Source organism: Pan paniscus, chromosome 1, assembly GCF_029289425.2.
Source record: "Pan paniscus chromosome 1, NHGRI_mPanPan1-v2.0_pri, whole genome shotgun sequence".
NCBI lineage: Eukaryota > Metazoa > Chordata > Mammalia > Primates > Hominidae > Pan > Pan paniscus.
Genome location: NC_073249.2, coordinates 129933568 through 129951423, shown reverse-complemented (window position 1 = coordinate 129951423; position 17856 = coordinate 129933568). Strand labels below are relative to the sequence as shown.

At 35.7% G+C, this 17856-nt stretch overlaps 1 protein-coding gene across 4 annotated transcripts in view; it reads right to left on the bottom strand.

Moving 5' to 3' along the window:
• Positions 1-1698: 1698 nt before the first annotated feature.
• Positions 1699-17856, bottom strand: part of DPYD (dihydropyrimidine dehydrogenase) — an 840660-nt gene continuing 824502 nt past the window's right edge. For all 4 annotated transcript variants that reach the window (XM_008960543.5, XM_003808457.5, XM_063599879.1 and 1 more), the window contains 2 exons: positions 6363-6503; positions 1699-3201 (listed from right to left, as the gene is read on the bottom strand). In XM_008960543.5, the coding sequence (XP_008958791.3) occupies positions 3031-3201; positions 6363-6503 (312 nt within the window). In that variant the 3' untranslated portion in view covers positions 1699-3030. The remainder of the gene's footprint in view (positions 3202-6362; positions 6504-17856) is intronic.

Here is a 17856-nt window from a genome sequence, read left to right as displayed (position 1 = left end):
TCTTTAAGCACCTACGTCTTCATTTTTAAATGGAAAAAAATATAGCACTTACCTGTGATCTTTATAACATTCCAATGTAATAATACATGTTGTATTAGTCATGATTGTCCAGAGAAACATAACTGATACACTTTATTTATTTAGTTAAAAAATTCATTTATTATTTTAAGGAATGAACACACATAATTGTGGAAGCTTGATGAGTCCCAACTTTGATAGGGGAAGTCTGCAAGCTGGCCTCTCAGAAAAGAGCTATAGTTCAAGTCCAAAGGCAGTCTGATATACAACCAGAAAGAGCCAATGATGTAGATGAAGGCTGAAGGCAGTCTGCTGGAGAATTCCTTCCTGCTCGAGGGAGGTCAGCCTTTGTTCTAGCCAGGCCTTCCACTGGTTGGATGAGGCCCACCCACATTATGAAGGGCAATTTGCTTTACTCAGAGTCCACTAATTTTAATGTAAATCTAACCCCAAAACACACACCCTCACAGAAACATGGAGAATAATGCTTGACTAAGTGTCTGGGTACTGCAGCCCAGCCAAGCTGACACATAAAATTAACTATCATATATGTAGAACATTTAGTACATCTTCTCAGACATTCGTTAGGAAGTGCTCACTAACCACACTCTCTGGTCCGGTCTTATGTCCCCAATCATGTCTGGAGGTAAGGTGCCATGAGAATGTGTGTGTTAGGGTCAATGGCTCCTGGTGTCTTGCTGGATGGGAATAATGTGGTTTTCATTCTTCCTTACTCTGAGTCTCTCTGTAAATAACATATGTAAAATTGAGTTATGTTTTCTACACACAACATGGATAAGAAAGACTTCTTGGTATGAAATAGAAAGTGAATACAACAGAAAGAAATGTGTTTAAGGAAGAAACTAGTATAAAATCACGGATTGCCATGGCCTAACCCTGGTCACTTGTAGTTCTCCACAGTAGTTACAGAAACAGTTAAAGTATTTTGCCCTCTCTTTCTCAGAAAAAAATGCAAAGGTCATGATTATTTCTTTAATCTCGATCAAGGAAATTTCTCCCTGGCATTTGGCATTCAGTTTCTTGAAGAGGACTCAGGTGTGTACATACATGGGATATCTTTTATAATATTCCCAGAAAGCTACTAAACTCCCAGAACTCCCAGAGTGAAAAACTCTCATCAGATTCAAGTAGGGGGTAAGACATTATGATGGCATCCACGTAGCCCTGGTAAATCTCTTTTCTAGATTACTGGAACTGTTTTCTAAGTGTTACCAACTCCAAAAGTTAAAATCCCTCACCATGACAAGAATGCAAAGAGAGTCAATTTATATGAGTCAATAATATCACATAACTATCTAAGCAGTAATATTAAGTGAGGTGTATACTTCCTACAGTGAGACTGGCACTTTCAGACACGCAGGCAGGCTGCCACTTTCCATTTGTCCCTGCCCATGGGCCATTGCAAGAATCCTGGCCTGTTCCCAGTAAAAGATGCCTTTTGGCAGAATAGAATCTAATTCAGTAGGTAAAGATGGGTAAGAAGGACAGGAAGTGAAACATTTGAGTGACTGCACTATTATCACCCTTATTTTACTTAAACTAACATGAGTTTTATATCTGGATGGAATGCTCTATAGGACTAACCAAAAACTGCTCTATTTCAAAATCTAAATGGTTTATATGAAATTATATTTGCAAATGAGGCAGCAAAAGACCATATTTAAAATGCTTTATGATATTTTATTTGATATTATTCAGTAATACAGGTTTTGTGGCAAATATGCATTTCTAAAAGTGCATAATGAAACATTTTATTTTTCTAGCTCTTGAATTTGTCATAGAAATAAGCCATAGATTGTTACTTTCTGATTTACTACTTATAGATTCATATTGAAGATGCCATGAAGAGGAGATAGATGAGTTTATATGACAATATTTACTGATTATGAAAATAGAGAAATACAAAAATATTATCTAATAACAAAAAATATATTTCTTTTAAACATAACCACTAAAACAGAGAGTAGTCAAACTGATTTGGCACACTTAATATATATTATCAACATTATATTTTTCATTCTTGAATAATGAAGCATTGCATACTTTGAGCTGTGTTCAAACATTAGTTGCTATAATCATGAAGGTGACTATTAAAACCAGTCAGAGCCCGTATGTGCACAGCAAAAGAGTGGTAACCAGGATCTATCCTATCATCTCATTTTATTAGGAACATAGTTTAAAGAGAAATGCCATTAAAAGAGGATGAGTTTGGACACCCATCTCACACATGAGTAGTGAATGGTATTTAGTTAGTAAATATTCTCACTATCCTCTATTCAACACCAAAAATAAGCAATTTCCGCGAAGGGGATTTTACTTAATAAAGTTCTACAAACTCAATTTTAGGCTTTCTTTTCCTGTCATAGCAAATAATTTTTTGACTTTCTTCATTTGTACTTTATGGCGAAGGGGATTTTACTTAATAAAGTTCTACAAACTCAATTTTAGGCTTTCTTTTCCTGTCATAGCAAATAATTTTTTGACTTTCTTCATTTGTACTTTATGGAGCTAATTGCATTTTCTTAGAAACAGCATTAAAATTAAAGGTAATTTTTAATGATAAAATGTTTCCTTGGATACATTTTCTTGTATGTTAAAGAGTACTTTGTTTCAAAATGCTTAATTTCACTTACAATTAGAAATCAAATATGGAGCACAGCATAGGGCAATTTGGAAACTGTCACACTAATTGCCACAAAAAAGTTAATTTTTCACATAAGACAACTGGCAGTGAACATCCAATTAACTGCCACACAGTTATTTAACTACTATCCTCAGAAAAGAATTATTCTATTTTATGACCATTAATTGAATGGTGATTGACATGAGACATTTTTTCCACTTACAAATGTATTTTGAAATTACATATTTTTATTTAGAAAATGTATATTTGTTTTAATTTGGAAAGAGCTGAACACAAGGATCATGATTTTAAAAGATCAGCATATGTAGGTGACATGAAAGTTCACAGCAACTGTTTCACAAATCACCTTAACACACTGGATTCACAGATAAGGGTACGCCTCTCTTTGGTTCATAAGGTGTTGTCCTGGAAACCATTTTGATGCAGTCGACAATAGGGCAAACACTGAGACACAGAGTACAGCCTGTACAAGTGTCGGTTATGGTGGGCAGGTGGGTTTCTGGATCAAACTGTATAGCCTGCAAACAGAAATAGAGGGTATTGATGTCACTGACCACAAAGGTCAACAATGTCCCCGTTTTAGCATCAACATTTTTCTCTGCTGCAGAGGAGCCACACTATGAGACAACTACGTCCAGCTCTATGGTGCAACTATAGCAACAGTTGAGCTGACAGAGGAGGAAAAAAAGAGCGAGAAAAGAAATCCTTTTAAATTAAAAACACAATGTTTAAAATTCCTTAGGGGTATTTTTCTTCATTGTGTGAGGAAAATATGTCATAACATAGTCACTCTCTAGTTTTCTTTGTTCTGAGCAGAGTTTGGGTCTTTCCAGTTCTACCAGGATGGGGCGTCTTCTACCTGTGGATTTTGGGGGACTTTCACACGTCCTCCTTTTCCTCTTCACACTCTTTGTTCTTGACAGTGGAAAAGTGTTACTGTCAGATTCTGAGGCAATGAATACATTTGTTTAGATTTCAAATAATGCATGTAGTTTTTAGAAGAAAGCAGAAGAAAAAAATTAGCTTAACAGTCAGCTTTGAGTTTTGAAGATTTCCAAGCTGACTCTAGTCATTGTCCACCAAGAAGGGGAAAAAACACTGAATGGAGAGCCAGGAAAACTGGTGTCCAGTCCTGGCCCTGACACTATTGAGCCCAGATTACCACAGCCAGGCCTCCAGCTCTGAAACGGCTTAGGATTTTGAGAAATTTTACAATTTTCCTTCCCCCGTCTTCCTCTATTCCCTCCCTCCCTTCCTCCCTCCCTTCCTCTCTTTTTCTTTCCATGAAGCAATGTAGAATAAGCAATTAAAAATACCTAGTATGAAATTCAGGACCGGGTTTTTTTAAAAAAAAGATATGATGATTATTTTCCCATTAAAGAGAAACATTTCAATGATGAAAAATGACATGTAAGACCTCAGCGGAAGTTACAGGATTCCTATCCAAGAGGGATTTCAGGGCAGCTATGTAGGGGTGGATCATGGTGTCAGAGGGGATTTAGGAAACTTGCCTGGCAGTCTCACTTGCAAAAAAAATACAAGAGTTTTACTCAGACTGTATACTACTTTGAAGTGACTAAGTCGGGGCTGAGGAAATTACAAGGGACAATAAGTGTCTCTCCACCCCCATGGTACCCCTTGAGGCCAGGTCTACAAATCTTACATTTTCAAGGAATTGCATTATTTTGATTTTTTTCCTGTCTCATACCAATGTTATAATTCAATTATATATGTGTATATATATATATAGTTGTTTAAAAAATTCCCTCCTCCAAATGAAGCTGCATGCAACTATATTTTTTCCTCTTTTATGCACATATAAATGAAAATAATATTTTCAGAGTAAATCATGATAGTTGCTTAATATTTTTTAAAAGTCTGATCTTTAAGGAAATAAACATATATTTGAACAAGAACTATAGCTATAGCAAGTCATGAGAATATTTGTCCACACAAATTGGTGCTATGTTTTGTAAAACAACATTTTAAGGTGCTGTTTGGATGAGTAAAAACGATTTATCTTCCTTACGTACCCTTTTATATAAATGGAAACTCAGTGAAGTAACTGATAAAAATTAAGACTAATGCTTAGAAATATACTTTGAAAATCTGCAAAGATATAAAACTTTATGTTCAATTAAAAATTTTGGTTTTCTATTTTTATCTTCTGAGACAGAAGAATCAAAGAACTTTCTAAGTCTTTTAAAATGCATACTTGTGATTTTCTTTCTCATTACTAAGAAGATTTTTCTAAAGTTGTTCCAAGTCTAGAATTCCACGGTGGGAGCCATAAGTTCTAAGATTTAAGATATTAGAGAGCTGATGCTCTGATAGTTATAGGACTTCCTGATTGATCTCTGATTGGTTAATTTGAAAGATGACATGAAAGTAAATGTGATATGGCTAGCACTTTATAAAAATAACGGTTAAGACAGCTTTTAGCTAGAAAAAAGGTGATGAATTGAGTAAAAATTTGGTGTAGAACTGTGAAACTAGGAAGAAAAATTAATAGTTTTTTAAAATTAAAATATGTCTGTCATAAGAATATGCAAAATCCCACCATGAGCAGTATGGAATCTGCCCCTAGGTTGAATAAGGTACACAAACTTCTCTTTTTAAACATGGGGACATTTTATTATGAATTTAGAACATTCCATTGATCATTTCTTAAAAAGATCTTTTTTAACTTATAGCTTGAAAAATATAATAAAAACAATATTGTATAGTTTTTAGCAATTTTTAATAGTTTAGTAGTTTTCCAAAACTTTAAAATTTGCTTTCTCCAAACTCGACTTCTTAAGAAATTCTTTTACTTTCACAATAAATCAGGCTTTTGAGAAGAAACTTATGTTTAAAAGTATTGTTATGACCATTTTTTCATTCATTTCTAAAATTCAACCAGTTAAAAGTCATAGTTGTGCCAAACTCTTTAAAAAATAGCAGGTTATAAATATATAGGAAGTAAATGAAGAAGCAAATTATAAGCCAAAGAGAAATTCACAGAATGTGTTTTCAAGAAAATAGCCCACTAGAAGGAGTCAAATCCCCAATTTTTCTTTCTTTTTCTTTTTTTCTTTTTTTTTTCCTGCATGGTAGATGCTCTGCTGAGGACTGAGGAGCTGGAAAGTAGCTATGGCTCACTTCATGAGGGAAGAATACATCTCTTAGGCTTTTCCAGCTTCAGAGGAATTCCTGGGACCAACCTATACAACTCGTTGGTGGGAAAGTGCTTCTTTCTGACTGTAGTAAAAGCCTAATCAATACTGAATGGAAGAGAATTCTCTTTTGGCAGAAGGAATCATAGCCTTTCAGAGTAATGGCCATAAATGGTAGTTCTGTTCCCTTTCCTCTGTATTAAAGCATAATGCTTTCCTAGTATTCCTAATTTTGTGTGCATTTCTCTTTTCAGTTGGATTTTTCTCTCTAATGTTGTGGCTGATTAAATGGTATGAAAATAATTCTGTGCATTAAATGCTGGCATAGTTAGTAAAAGTTACAAGTTTCCTTTTAAAAAAAGACCATATTATAAGGGTGACAGGACAGAAAGATGTACTGTTGCAGAAGAGCAATATTTGGCACCACTGGTTTAAATTTCACACATAGCAACAGAAAATGCTTTCTGCCACAAAAACGAGAAGAAACATGTCTCATAGCATTCTAATTCCAGCAGGATTCTTACCTGGTAGCCGGAATCATTACAGGTCATGTAGCATTTACCACAGTTGATACACATTTCTTCATCAATCATAGCCACAACTTGCTCTACGTTGCTCAATTCACCAAATGTTCCAAGGTACTGCAGTGCTTTTCCTATTACATCCTAAAAATAGCCACTGAATTACTTAGCAAGCTCATTTTAAAACATTTTCATGTAATAATTAATATCACTCAGCATTTTCCTGTTTTTATACAATGTTGCATTATATTAACTTGGGAGACTGGATAGCATAATTCTCATAGATAAGCTTTTTATGATAATTATAGCTTAGATGTTTGTCTTCTGAAAGATGGGCAATATGCATGCCTAGCTTAGAAATACGAGACCTAATTAACTGCATTCAATAGGTTTTTGACTGGATAATTGAAAACAGCATTTCTGTGGACAGAAAGAATAAATGACACCCGTTTGAGTTGTTATGGCTAACTTTTTCTCATTTTTGGACCTTGAAGGACCAAAAGTAATACAAAGTGACAAAGGGTAATACACTATGCTAGAAAAGTTTAGATTGCTCATAATGAAGGGAATATGAGTGTGAATGTTATGCATTTATTTCACTGCATGAGGATTTTAGATTTTAATTTAAAAAGTGCTGTGATAGAATACTCACCTGGCATGTCTTGAAGAGTATGCAACATTATTTAAAAATTCTAATTTATGTTAATTGATTAGGTTGATCCAATAATTAAGTCAGATGCTCTTTTACTTTAAAGAACTAGAATTTTTTTCATTCACCATTGAAGATCTTTCATGTGATTACACATTGCTTTGTTCTTCATACTAATTGGGAGTGTGCCTAATATGTGAAGCACAGACTATGTTTCATCAACAATAAGAAACATTTTGCTTCATAAAACAAAACAAAAGAATGTAGCAATGTCAAATTAGCATGCTGTCAAGATTTTTGCTTTTGTTTTTAACTATTAACATGAGAATCTTGTTTGAATTCAAGGTCCATGTTCAAGGAGGTTTGACTCTTACTTAAAACCATCTTTCCATATTCTCTTTGGTATTGCATTTTCTGCTATTTTTATAATCTTGCTTACTCTTCTTTACTTTTATTTCTATTTGATCTCTAAATTATAATATAGTCATTATCATGGAATTTCAAACTGAGACAAAGTTTACATTTTTATACAGTTCCTTTGTGTATCTCTCAAGTGATAAGATGCTAGAAAACTTCCAATATTGTCTTCCCTATTTTCTTTATAATGCGTTGAAGTTATAATTTCAACTACACTGCAGTCTGTTTGTAGGTGGGCACTTGACATCCAAATCAATATTTCCATTTTGAAATGCTCCCATAAACTCAAGATCTACATTTATCAGCTGCATAATGAGCACTATCATTAGAGATTGGTACTTCAGATTCTCTACTCACTGAACTTATCATCAACAACACGAACTGGGTCTTCCTTTGTATTTCTTTAGTTTTGTGAATAGCATTAGGATTTTTCCAATCATGGAGTCTTGGAATTTCATAGTTATATGTCACTACATAACTTGCTCCAATATCTCCTATCTGTTGCCAACTCTGGGTTCCAGATGTGCAATATCTTTTGAATCCTTTCCATGTTTACTGCCATCTTTAAACATTATTAATGAATTTCTCATTAATTTTAATGCAATTGTAAGAGACTACTTGATAAGTTTCATCCTCACATTCTTCCTTTCCCACTCTACCCTGGGCAATGCTGCCACCTTAATCTAGGATGTAAGACACAGACTAAATTTCTCACTACCTTATTCAAAAATGTGTTGAATTAGGCACAGGCTTACCACGCTGGCATTTAAGGCTTTCTGCAAACATGTCTTTTTCTATCTTATTTATCAGTTTCAAACACCATGCACTTCAGCTACACTGGAGGACACACTTTTCAACTGACCCATCTGAGATCTAACATTAGGTTAAATCCTCTGTCTAAGATACCTTTCATTCCTAACTCCACTTTGCAAAATCCCAAGCATCCTTCAAAGACATCTCGAATGCCACTACTTCATGAAGATTTCCTTAATCCTTCCTTCTTCTTTCCTAACCAAATGTGAGGATGTGATCTCTCTTTCTTCCTCTTTCTCTCCTTTTCCCCTTTTCCTCCCTTCCTTGCCCTCTCTCCTCCATATCCTCTTTCTTAAAAATTTTTTTTGATGGCCTATGGTATTATATCTATTATGTAGAACTAATGACAACAGATACCTTTTGAGTCCTTAATATATTTCAGGCCAGTGCCATATGTTTTACACATTTTCTCACTTAAACCTCATGCATTTAATAGTTGATGATGTGACTGAGATTTAAAGTATCCAATTAAGTAAATGATGAAGCAGGGATTGAGAACCAGTGTTGTCTGACTTTAAATACCACGATCATCAGCACTCTGCTATGCTGACTCATTTGTTATTCTGTATTTAGCAAATTCTAATTCATGTTATGGATATTTTCTACATTTAGCTTCCCATGTTGTGGTCTCTTAGTAAGCTTTAATTCATCTGTGTATCTCATGTGGTGTATCCTGTTTCTGGAGATCATTGAAACACAATGGGTACTCAAATATTTGTTAACATAAATATAAATTTTATATATCTATACACGAAACCTATAATATGGTAGTAGGCACATAGTGGGATGAAGTAATAGCTATTTTACTGAACATTTTTATTGATACGAGTATTTTAAATACAAAATAATCATAGTCAAAGTATCTGGATATGTGTAATATTTCTCAGTACTATTTTAAAATAATAAATTCAAGAGGTCACTATCTGGCTGTAAAAGCCCATTTATATGTGATAGAAAATAATTTTTTAAATCTAGTAAATAAATCAACCCAAAGAGTTGTTTCACTGAATCAGATCATGATGACTAAAATCATCAATAAATATTCAAATGATGATTATACAGGAAACTCTCTAGGCAGTCAACAAGTGTATAAGCCTTCTTCAAAAGAAACGTTGTATATGCCTTAGAAATTTTATGTGGAGCAAGTCCACATTCTGTGTACATTAAATATGCCTTTTCCTCTATATTGGAGATTTGCTTTTGTCATTTATTAAAACATCATTGTTTAATGTGAAACCAATGTGGAGCCTCTAGAAGTTATTAGCACATGGTGTTAACAATTCATCCCTTACTAATTACAATTTTTTAAGAAAATTATATTTTTTTCTTTATCTGGAAGAGGATAAAAGAATGACAACTATTTTAAATCATTTTGGGAAAGAGTAGCAAAAAAAATTATTCCATGTGGCTAAGAATGTGGACATTTGTTTTAATCCCAAAGCCTCCAGGTAGTACTACCAGCTTATGAATACCCTTGAGTAGATGTCCTGGAATCTGGAGTTGGCTGAAAGATGCATAAAATCAGTAAGTCACATATGGGTAGTCTCCAGCCCCTCTTGTACACACATCTGTGGAGATCAGGGAACCCATATTCATTATTCCAATTCATTATTACACCCATTTGGATGTATGAAGGTTCAGCAGTATGGTGTAGCCATCCCTGATTAGTGGAAATGGTTATATGTAGATATGTATGTGGAGAAAGCAATGTTAAATCTTTTAAATTATAGATGATAACACTTAATTTTAATGTAGGTGTTCAAGGAATGGATGTTGCAAAGTACTACAGAATTCCAAGATCCCATTATTATCAATTTATTACTTGTTTGAGATAATTAAAAGTTGTCGTTGTTTTGTTTTGTTTTGTTTGAGACAGAGTCTCGCTCTGTTGCCCAGGCTGGAGTGCAGTGGCACGATCTCGGCTCACTGCAAGCTCTGCCTCCTGGGTTCAAGCGATTCTCCTCCCTCAGCCTCCCAAGTAGCTGGGGCTACAGGCGCCCGCCACCACGCCCGGCTAATTTTTGTATTTTTAGTAGAGCCAGGTTTCACCATGTTGGCCAGGCTGGTCTCAAACTCTTGACCTTGTGTCCACCCGCCTTGGCCTCCCAAAGTGCTGGGATTACAGGCGTGAGCCACGGCGCCTGGCCAAGTTTGTTTTTTTTTTTTTTTTAATAGACCAGTCAATGTTTCTGTTTGATATAAAGTTTAAGGCCAAAGAGTGAGGAACTAGACAGCCCTGATTCCGTCCCTGATGTTTCATTCTGAATTTATTATGACTAATATTAATTTATTAGTTTTGGCCTATTTTTAATAGCTGATGGAAGTATTTTCAAATTGTGATTATCTAGCATGTTAGCTGTTCTTTCTAGCTTCAAGTCTTCATATTTGATTAGCATGTATCATATCACTTTCTACTGCATGCCTATGGCTCTCGCCCTATCTTAAAGTAAAACAAAAGTCATAAGATGAACCATTGTAAGTCACACTATCGTAAAGTAAAAAGAAAAATCATAAGATGAACCATTGTTAAGTTCTTAAGATGAACCATTGTAAAATAAAAAAAATCATAAGATAAACCATTGTAGGTCAGGACTGTCTGCACTTTGTACGACTTCTGCAAATAAGTATCCTTCAAAAACCAGGACCCAGAACAGCATGCTGTGGGCAGTCACTATGACTTCTAACCTAAAAACATTCAATATTTAAATTATTTGGATGTAGCTATTTAATCATTTAACTATTTCCTTATCTGTACCATTACCAATGTCATATCTTTTTATGGTATATTCACTTCTTGCCTAATACATCTTTCAAAACAGAAAATGAGATAATTCAGTTTGCTCTTACTGAATTTATGCTGATTTTTAACTTCTTCCTTTACTAATGCTCCCAAGTCAAAAGCTGAATGACATTTGTAGGATTCCTTTGGGGTTAGATCTCAATCTTTCTGATTTGTTTCCATCTTTTCCCTACTTCCCCTACAACATCCACCTTTTTCTTTGGGAAAGAACCTGGAGCAACATTTATTTTTCATCAGTGTGGTATAGTGATCTCTTACAAAAGCACTTAAAAATATAGCAGGTGCCTTATTCTGGATATTCTATATATGCCCTCTGAGCAGAAGGCAGACAGGAGTACTGTACAGTAAGAAAAGGACATCTTAAGTTTAAATTTGGCAGAACTCTAATAACTAAGGACTCGGCTTGAATATGCTGAGAGCAGAGGGCAGAGACAAAGTATGATCCAGAAAATGAAGTATTAGATTGGCCGGCGAGGGTGAGAGAAGCAAGTAAATCAAGAGATTGAATAGAGGCAAGTGAGACTTTTGGAACCAAAGTAGTGAGAGCGGCTTGGGTGAGAGGGAGATTATTAGTGAGAGAATCAGATGAGTAAGGATTGGCCAGGAGCAAAGTTGGTTCAGTACCTGTCTGTGGCCCTGATCACTGTATTTTTTCTATCTGGGATGAGCTCAGGCTTTAAAGTGGTAATGTCTTGCAAGACACTTTGGATTTAAATTCATTTAATGAAGGTAAGTGTATTTCTACAATATCCTTAGGTATCTTAGGTTTTAACTCTCAAATATATTTTCTCTACTCTTTTTAGTTCTGATAAAATTCTTTATGGGATTCTAGAAAGATAATAGGAGTCAAACAGTTCTCTCTAATTATAATTTAATGGTGTACCACCTGCTCTAAGTAGTGAGTATTAATAGACAAAATATGTTGCTATTTTTCCTAATATTTTCTCCAAACTCAGATCATTTGAGGCTTTAGCACTTCTGACCTGTCCTTAAATCTTGATGCCACCCTTTTATTTCATCATTGGTAATGTGATCTGTCTTTTCTCATATAAGCACCAAACACTGAGTTATCTAAATGCATAACCTTTTTCTTACTTCTTAGGAAACTTAGTGATTATATAATCAAATTTGTACTTGTCAGCTTCTCATTTTTCCTGATCCATCTTCAGGTTAGAGTTGCTGACTATAAGATAATATCTATTGTTTTCTCTGAACTTCCTGAAATTAGGTTTACTAAAGGTGGGATACTTGCATTTCTAAGCTCAGACTTCCTTTCATTGGCCTAATAAACTCTAAGTTAACGTGGAATGGTTACTTTCCTTCAAGATTCCTTTAGCTGCCATTTTCTTCAAACAGACTTTTTTAGCCAGAAATAAGCCAAAGCAGCAAGTCCCCTCATTACTTGTCTCTCTTTTGTGAGATTGAATTTCCAACAAGGCAATTCAATAATTTTTCCGATGTTTTGCCTTTAGTGGAGTGGGATTTCCATCTGAAGTTTGCAAAGGCTTTCATCGCTCCTCTGTCTTGCCTGTCCCTATTAACCATCTGGTTACAAGGTCTCTGATGCAGTCCCAGGGTAACATTTGTTTTTCTTTCGTTTCACTCTCCTGCAGCTGCTTCCTCCATACTCCACCCTCAGGTTTGTGGATTTCCATGCATGTGTATAATTTTTTTGATAGATACTGCTTCTCCCCTAGCCCTTCCTTCAGACCCATTTATTCCAGACAAGATACACCTTTCCATGCCATAATCTGGTCAGGAATCACATTTCTACAAATCCCCATAAGACTTAAGGGATTATTTTACCAAATTCTCTTCAGTTTTTAAAGTTCAGTTTGATAATTTTCATCTGCTATGTGTTGGTACAGGGACAATTGAGAATATTAACCTTGTTCCAAGCCCATTTCTCTGGTATCTTTTGGAAATTGCTGGGCAAGGCCTCCACTATTTTTCTTTCTGTTCCCTCCTGTTTATGCTCCATAGTATCCAATATGGTCTTGCAGTTTTATCTGAGTACTCTTCTCTTTCCTTTCACAATTCAATTGAAATAATAAAGCACTCGATCAGGCTGACTGGTGTCCCGCCAACACTGTCTTGCCAGTCTTATGAGATGCAGTCCATCTCTTACTAGAAGCAGCAGGAAGAAGAGATGAAAACATCACTAGTGCCCCTAAACCATTCATTTTCCTACCCAGAAATTCAAAGACGTTAGAGATACATTCCCGGCTTCATAAAGAGAATGAGAATTCATTCTCATATATATCAACAGAAGTGGAAAGCATTCGGGGGACTTTATAAGTCTTGGCAGACTCTCAAGTCTCTGTTATAGGCTGCCTGGGAATAAAGCACGTTTCTCATTTAACTGGGCCAAATGTGCACACTGTCACTTCAGTTCTCTCAGCGAGGAAACGAAACTGCCTCCTGTAGGAGGCATTGTCTGCTTTCTTTTCTCTAGCACAGGTGAACCTGTAGAATATGTCAGGAGCTTCTTCAGAAGGTCCTTGTTCATCTTTTAGAAGGAAATCTTTATACTCATTGCAGGAGGCCAGGTTTCTTTTTCTTCTTTTATCTCATTCTTTCCCATCAGCCTTCCAGTACTTCTTTTGATACCCTCTTCTTCCTCAGAATCTTTTTCTTTCTGTTTCCCTTATGGAACTGGTAGCTTCATAATATGGGCCATACGCATGGTAAATGCTATGCTATTATGCATTGGAAATGAAAATGTGGTGTTGATAAAAAGGAAATCATGCAGATGCCAGGCTGTCCCCAGGGCCCCAGATCATTCCCAGGGGTAGGACGGAGGGCCTCTGAGGCCATTTTGTTTTTGTTTTTGTTTTTGTTTTTTTTACTTTCAAGGGGCTAGGAGAATCAGGATGTATGTTGTCTAGCAAAGATTTCTGGTTCTCAAGGACTCTCTAGTCCCTGGATAACACTGGGCATAACCATGCTTGATGTTCAGATGAAATTCATAGCAGTTTAATCAGTTGATCCCATTGCTTTTTTATATTCTGTTATTAATACTGATTTATAAAACCCAGTTATTTTCCTCATTATTGCTTCTCAGTTCTGTGCTTTCTATGAATTCCAATTTAACAAAAGAATGAGTTTACCATTTTGATGTCACTATCTGCTTGATCCAGGGATTATGTATTGGATTTAAGGTCCCATGGCTGCAGGTTATTACAAGTATGTTTGAATACTGTGCTTTGCAAACATACTGATTTGCTTGAAATGCCACCTTCCTTTTCTTTCTTATTTCTGTGTTTCATGAGAGACAGCAGAGGACAGTGCTTAAGGGCCCAAGGTTTAGAGCTACCTTTGGAATCAAATCTTGGCTTTGATATCTTCCTAGCTGTGTAACCTTAGGAAAGTTATTTAACCTCTCTGTTTATCAATTGCTTACTCCATAATAGCACAGAGGGTTATTGTGAGGATTAAATGAGCTAATTCGCAAGCACGTAGTGATGCTTGAAACCTCATAAGTACTCAATAAATATTAGCTTTTATTATTAATTCTCTGCTTAATTAACACTAATTTATTAAACTCCATTTTAAATATCACCATCTCTGTGAAGCTTTCCACAATTACCCGAGGCATAACTAATCCCTTTCACTCCTCTGTTTTCCCAGAGCATCTTGTACATATTTGATTGAACTGTAAATAATTTTTAACATGTGTCTTTCTCCCTTGCTAGACTATGAGCTCCATAAGGATAGACGTCTTTCTTTTTAAAATTCACGTTGTATTCCTAGTTTCTAGCACAATTTCTGGATTGCAGCAAGTGCATAATAAATATATGTTAGCACTACATCTCCATCGAGATTACAAACATCCTGAGCCTTGGACCATGCCGTGTCTGTTTTTTTGAATCTCCTGCAGTCCTTAGCACACTGCTGGTCACACAGCAAATACTAAATACATACTTGCTGATTGACTGATATTGAAACTGCCTACCTCTGAAGAAATAGACCATTAGGTCATTAAGGCATTTGAAAGGAAAAAAGAACAAAAGATGAGATCTACTGAGCATAGCTTGCTTAGAAATATTATTGTTGCATTCCCAACCAGGGAAGATGGGGTAGATCAGAAACTTGAATGCATGACTGAAAAACTTGTTCAGACAAGAGGGGCTTAGTTAACTTTGTGGGACACTGGGGTTCTTTCTACAGCAGATGGGGAATAATGTACTGTGGAAGCTGAGAGGATAAACAAAGCAGTGTCGTGGAGTTTAAACTATCGAACAGAGGAATCTATAAAGAGGCCAGCAGAGAGGAGGGAAGAAACAAGCTAAAATAAACAGATGGGTGGACAGAGAAAATATTAAGCATGAAAACAGATAACCCAGGTCCTCCAGGAAAAAGGGAAGTAGGAAAAATGGTATGTCAAGAAAGAAGAAACACTCTAGGGAAAACACTGAAGTAATCATGTAGCAGCAATTACATGGCGTGCCTGGGTGTGTGCTAAAAAACAGCAACAACAACCACAATAAAAGGACAAGAGGCAATGTCTGATGCATGTGCAGACAGAAAATGACTTTAAAGGGAATGTGGCCGTTAATATCAACGTGGACTGAAAAATCACACAGCCACATCATCTAGATGTGGTCTGAAATAATGGGCAAAACGGCAGGGACTTGTATAAAAATGACAATAACTGTGGCTCCTAGAATTTGAATAGAGCTGTGCTGTGTATAATACTTTCACACATATCTTTTCATTTAAAACAATGGAGTTGAGGCCTTCTGACATTATCCAGTACATATTTTCCCTCCTGCCAATCCCTTGCGTGGACTGTTACAATAGCTTCTAACTGGTCTCCTTGTTTCTGCCCTTGCCCCTCTAGCAAACTGTATCAACACTGCAGCCAGAAAGATCCCTTGCAAAAATAAGCCAGATCATATCAGTCTTCCTTTCTAAAAGCCTTACTGGTTTCCTGCCAAGGACTTTGCTATTTCAGGGTCTTTGCACTTTCTGTTCATTCTGAACGGAGTGTTCTTCCCCTGGATACCCACATCATTCATTCCCTCACTTTTTTTAGGTGTTTACCCATATGCCATTAAACAGGCAGGTGTTCCCTGCCCAGTCTCTCTAGTAATTTTTATTCTCCTAAGATTATTCTATTTTCTCCATTACACTTGTCACCATCTGACATATTATGTATTCATTTGTTTATTTGTCATTGTCTGTTTCTCTCTACTAAACTGTGAGCTCCATGAGAGCTGGGATTTTCACTACTGGATTGTGCCAATGACTGCTATAGTACCGGAACATAGTGGTTGCACATTAAAGATTGGACAAATTAAGAAACATACATGGATGAATTTGACAACTGTTGCCAACTAGAGGTGGAATTTCATTGATTGCATATGCGAGACAAAATGAAACAATACAAAGTATTGGTAAAACAATTGGTGCTTTCTGACCTTGTGGACCACTCTCCTATTCTTAAGACTTCCTTTCTGTATTTCTTCCACACTATCATTTTATTTTGGTTATCCTTCTCTTTCTTTGATCACTTCTTCACATTTGTTCCTCCAGAACTCCCTACTTCTTCATAGAGTATTAGGTTAAGTAAGAAATAAGAAAATACATGTGCAGCTTCTATCTTGGGTCTGGAACACAGTGGGCGTTGGAAATGTCAGCTCTTTCTCCTTTATATCCTCCAGCATAGGCCCATAATTCCTTTATCAATTTCAATACACTCAAATCTAAGTTTTTCATGCTACACCCCAAACCCCCCTCAAACCTAAAACACTAACATCAAAACCTTAACTCATTATCTTTTATTTTTCTTTATCTCTGTGGAACCATAAAAAAGCTGGACATCTTAGTCTTCTTATTATCAGCTCTTTACTATACCTATGCCTAATATAATGAGAATCACTGACTCTTGGAGGAAGAATTAACAAGACTTTATTAATTTCATCTCTGTTTCCATTACCATAGCCAATTACCAAATCCAGGACCACATTATGGCATACCTGAAATAGTCTCAGTTCCCCATTCCCTTCTAATCTCTACTTAGTCTACAGGGCTCCTTAAATGTCACTTCCTCAAGGAGGCTTTCATTGGCCCCTTCAATCTAAATTAGGTCTCACTATGAAACAGATTCTATATATCTTGCATTTTTTCTATGTAGCTCATATCAAAAAATAATTTTATCTTGTTAGTGTGATTCCTTAATATCTGTCTCTTTCTATATTCTGTATGCTTTATGAGGACAGAAGCTGTGTATGTTTTATTTATTGCCCTGCAGATGCTCAATTCCTAGTGCATTGCTTATCTCATGGTAGGTATGCAATAAAGATTTCCTGAAAAATACATAGGCTTCTTCAAAACTTCCAACTTTGTTGGCCTCCAGAGCTTTATGTATTTCTGTTTTCATTCTTCAGTTCATTTTATTGGACAAAATGGAAATGAATAGTCATCTTAACGTGGATTTCTTTCAAACTGTTCATTTCAAATATTATAGCTAATAGTAACATTTATTTAGGACACATTTGGTGCAGGCACCATGCTAAAAGCACTTCACACATCATCTAATTTATAACTCTATGAGGCAGATACTTTTATTATTTCCATTTCACAGATTAGTTAGCTGAGGCAAGTTCATGCAGCTATGAAACGGCAATGCCATAGAGTTTGAACCTAGGCAGTGTGACAGAGTAGTCCCATGCCTAATTCAGGAAATTCTTTCACCACAAATATAATCTGTTAAAATTTTACAAACTTTGCTTTGTATTTCAATGAGGGCAATAGTTTCTGAAGACATTTTTATGGTCACTTTCTTTAAATATGTCTGCTTGTTAAAATGACAC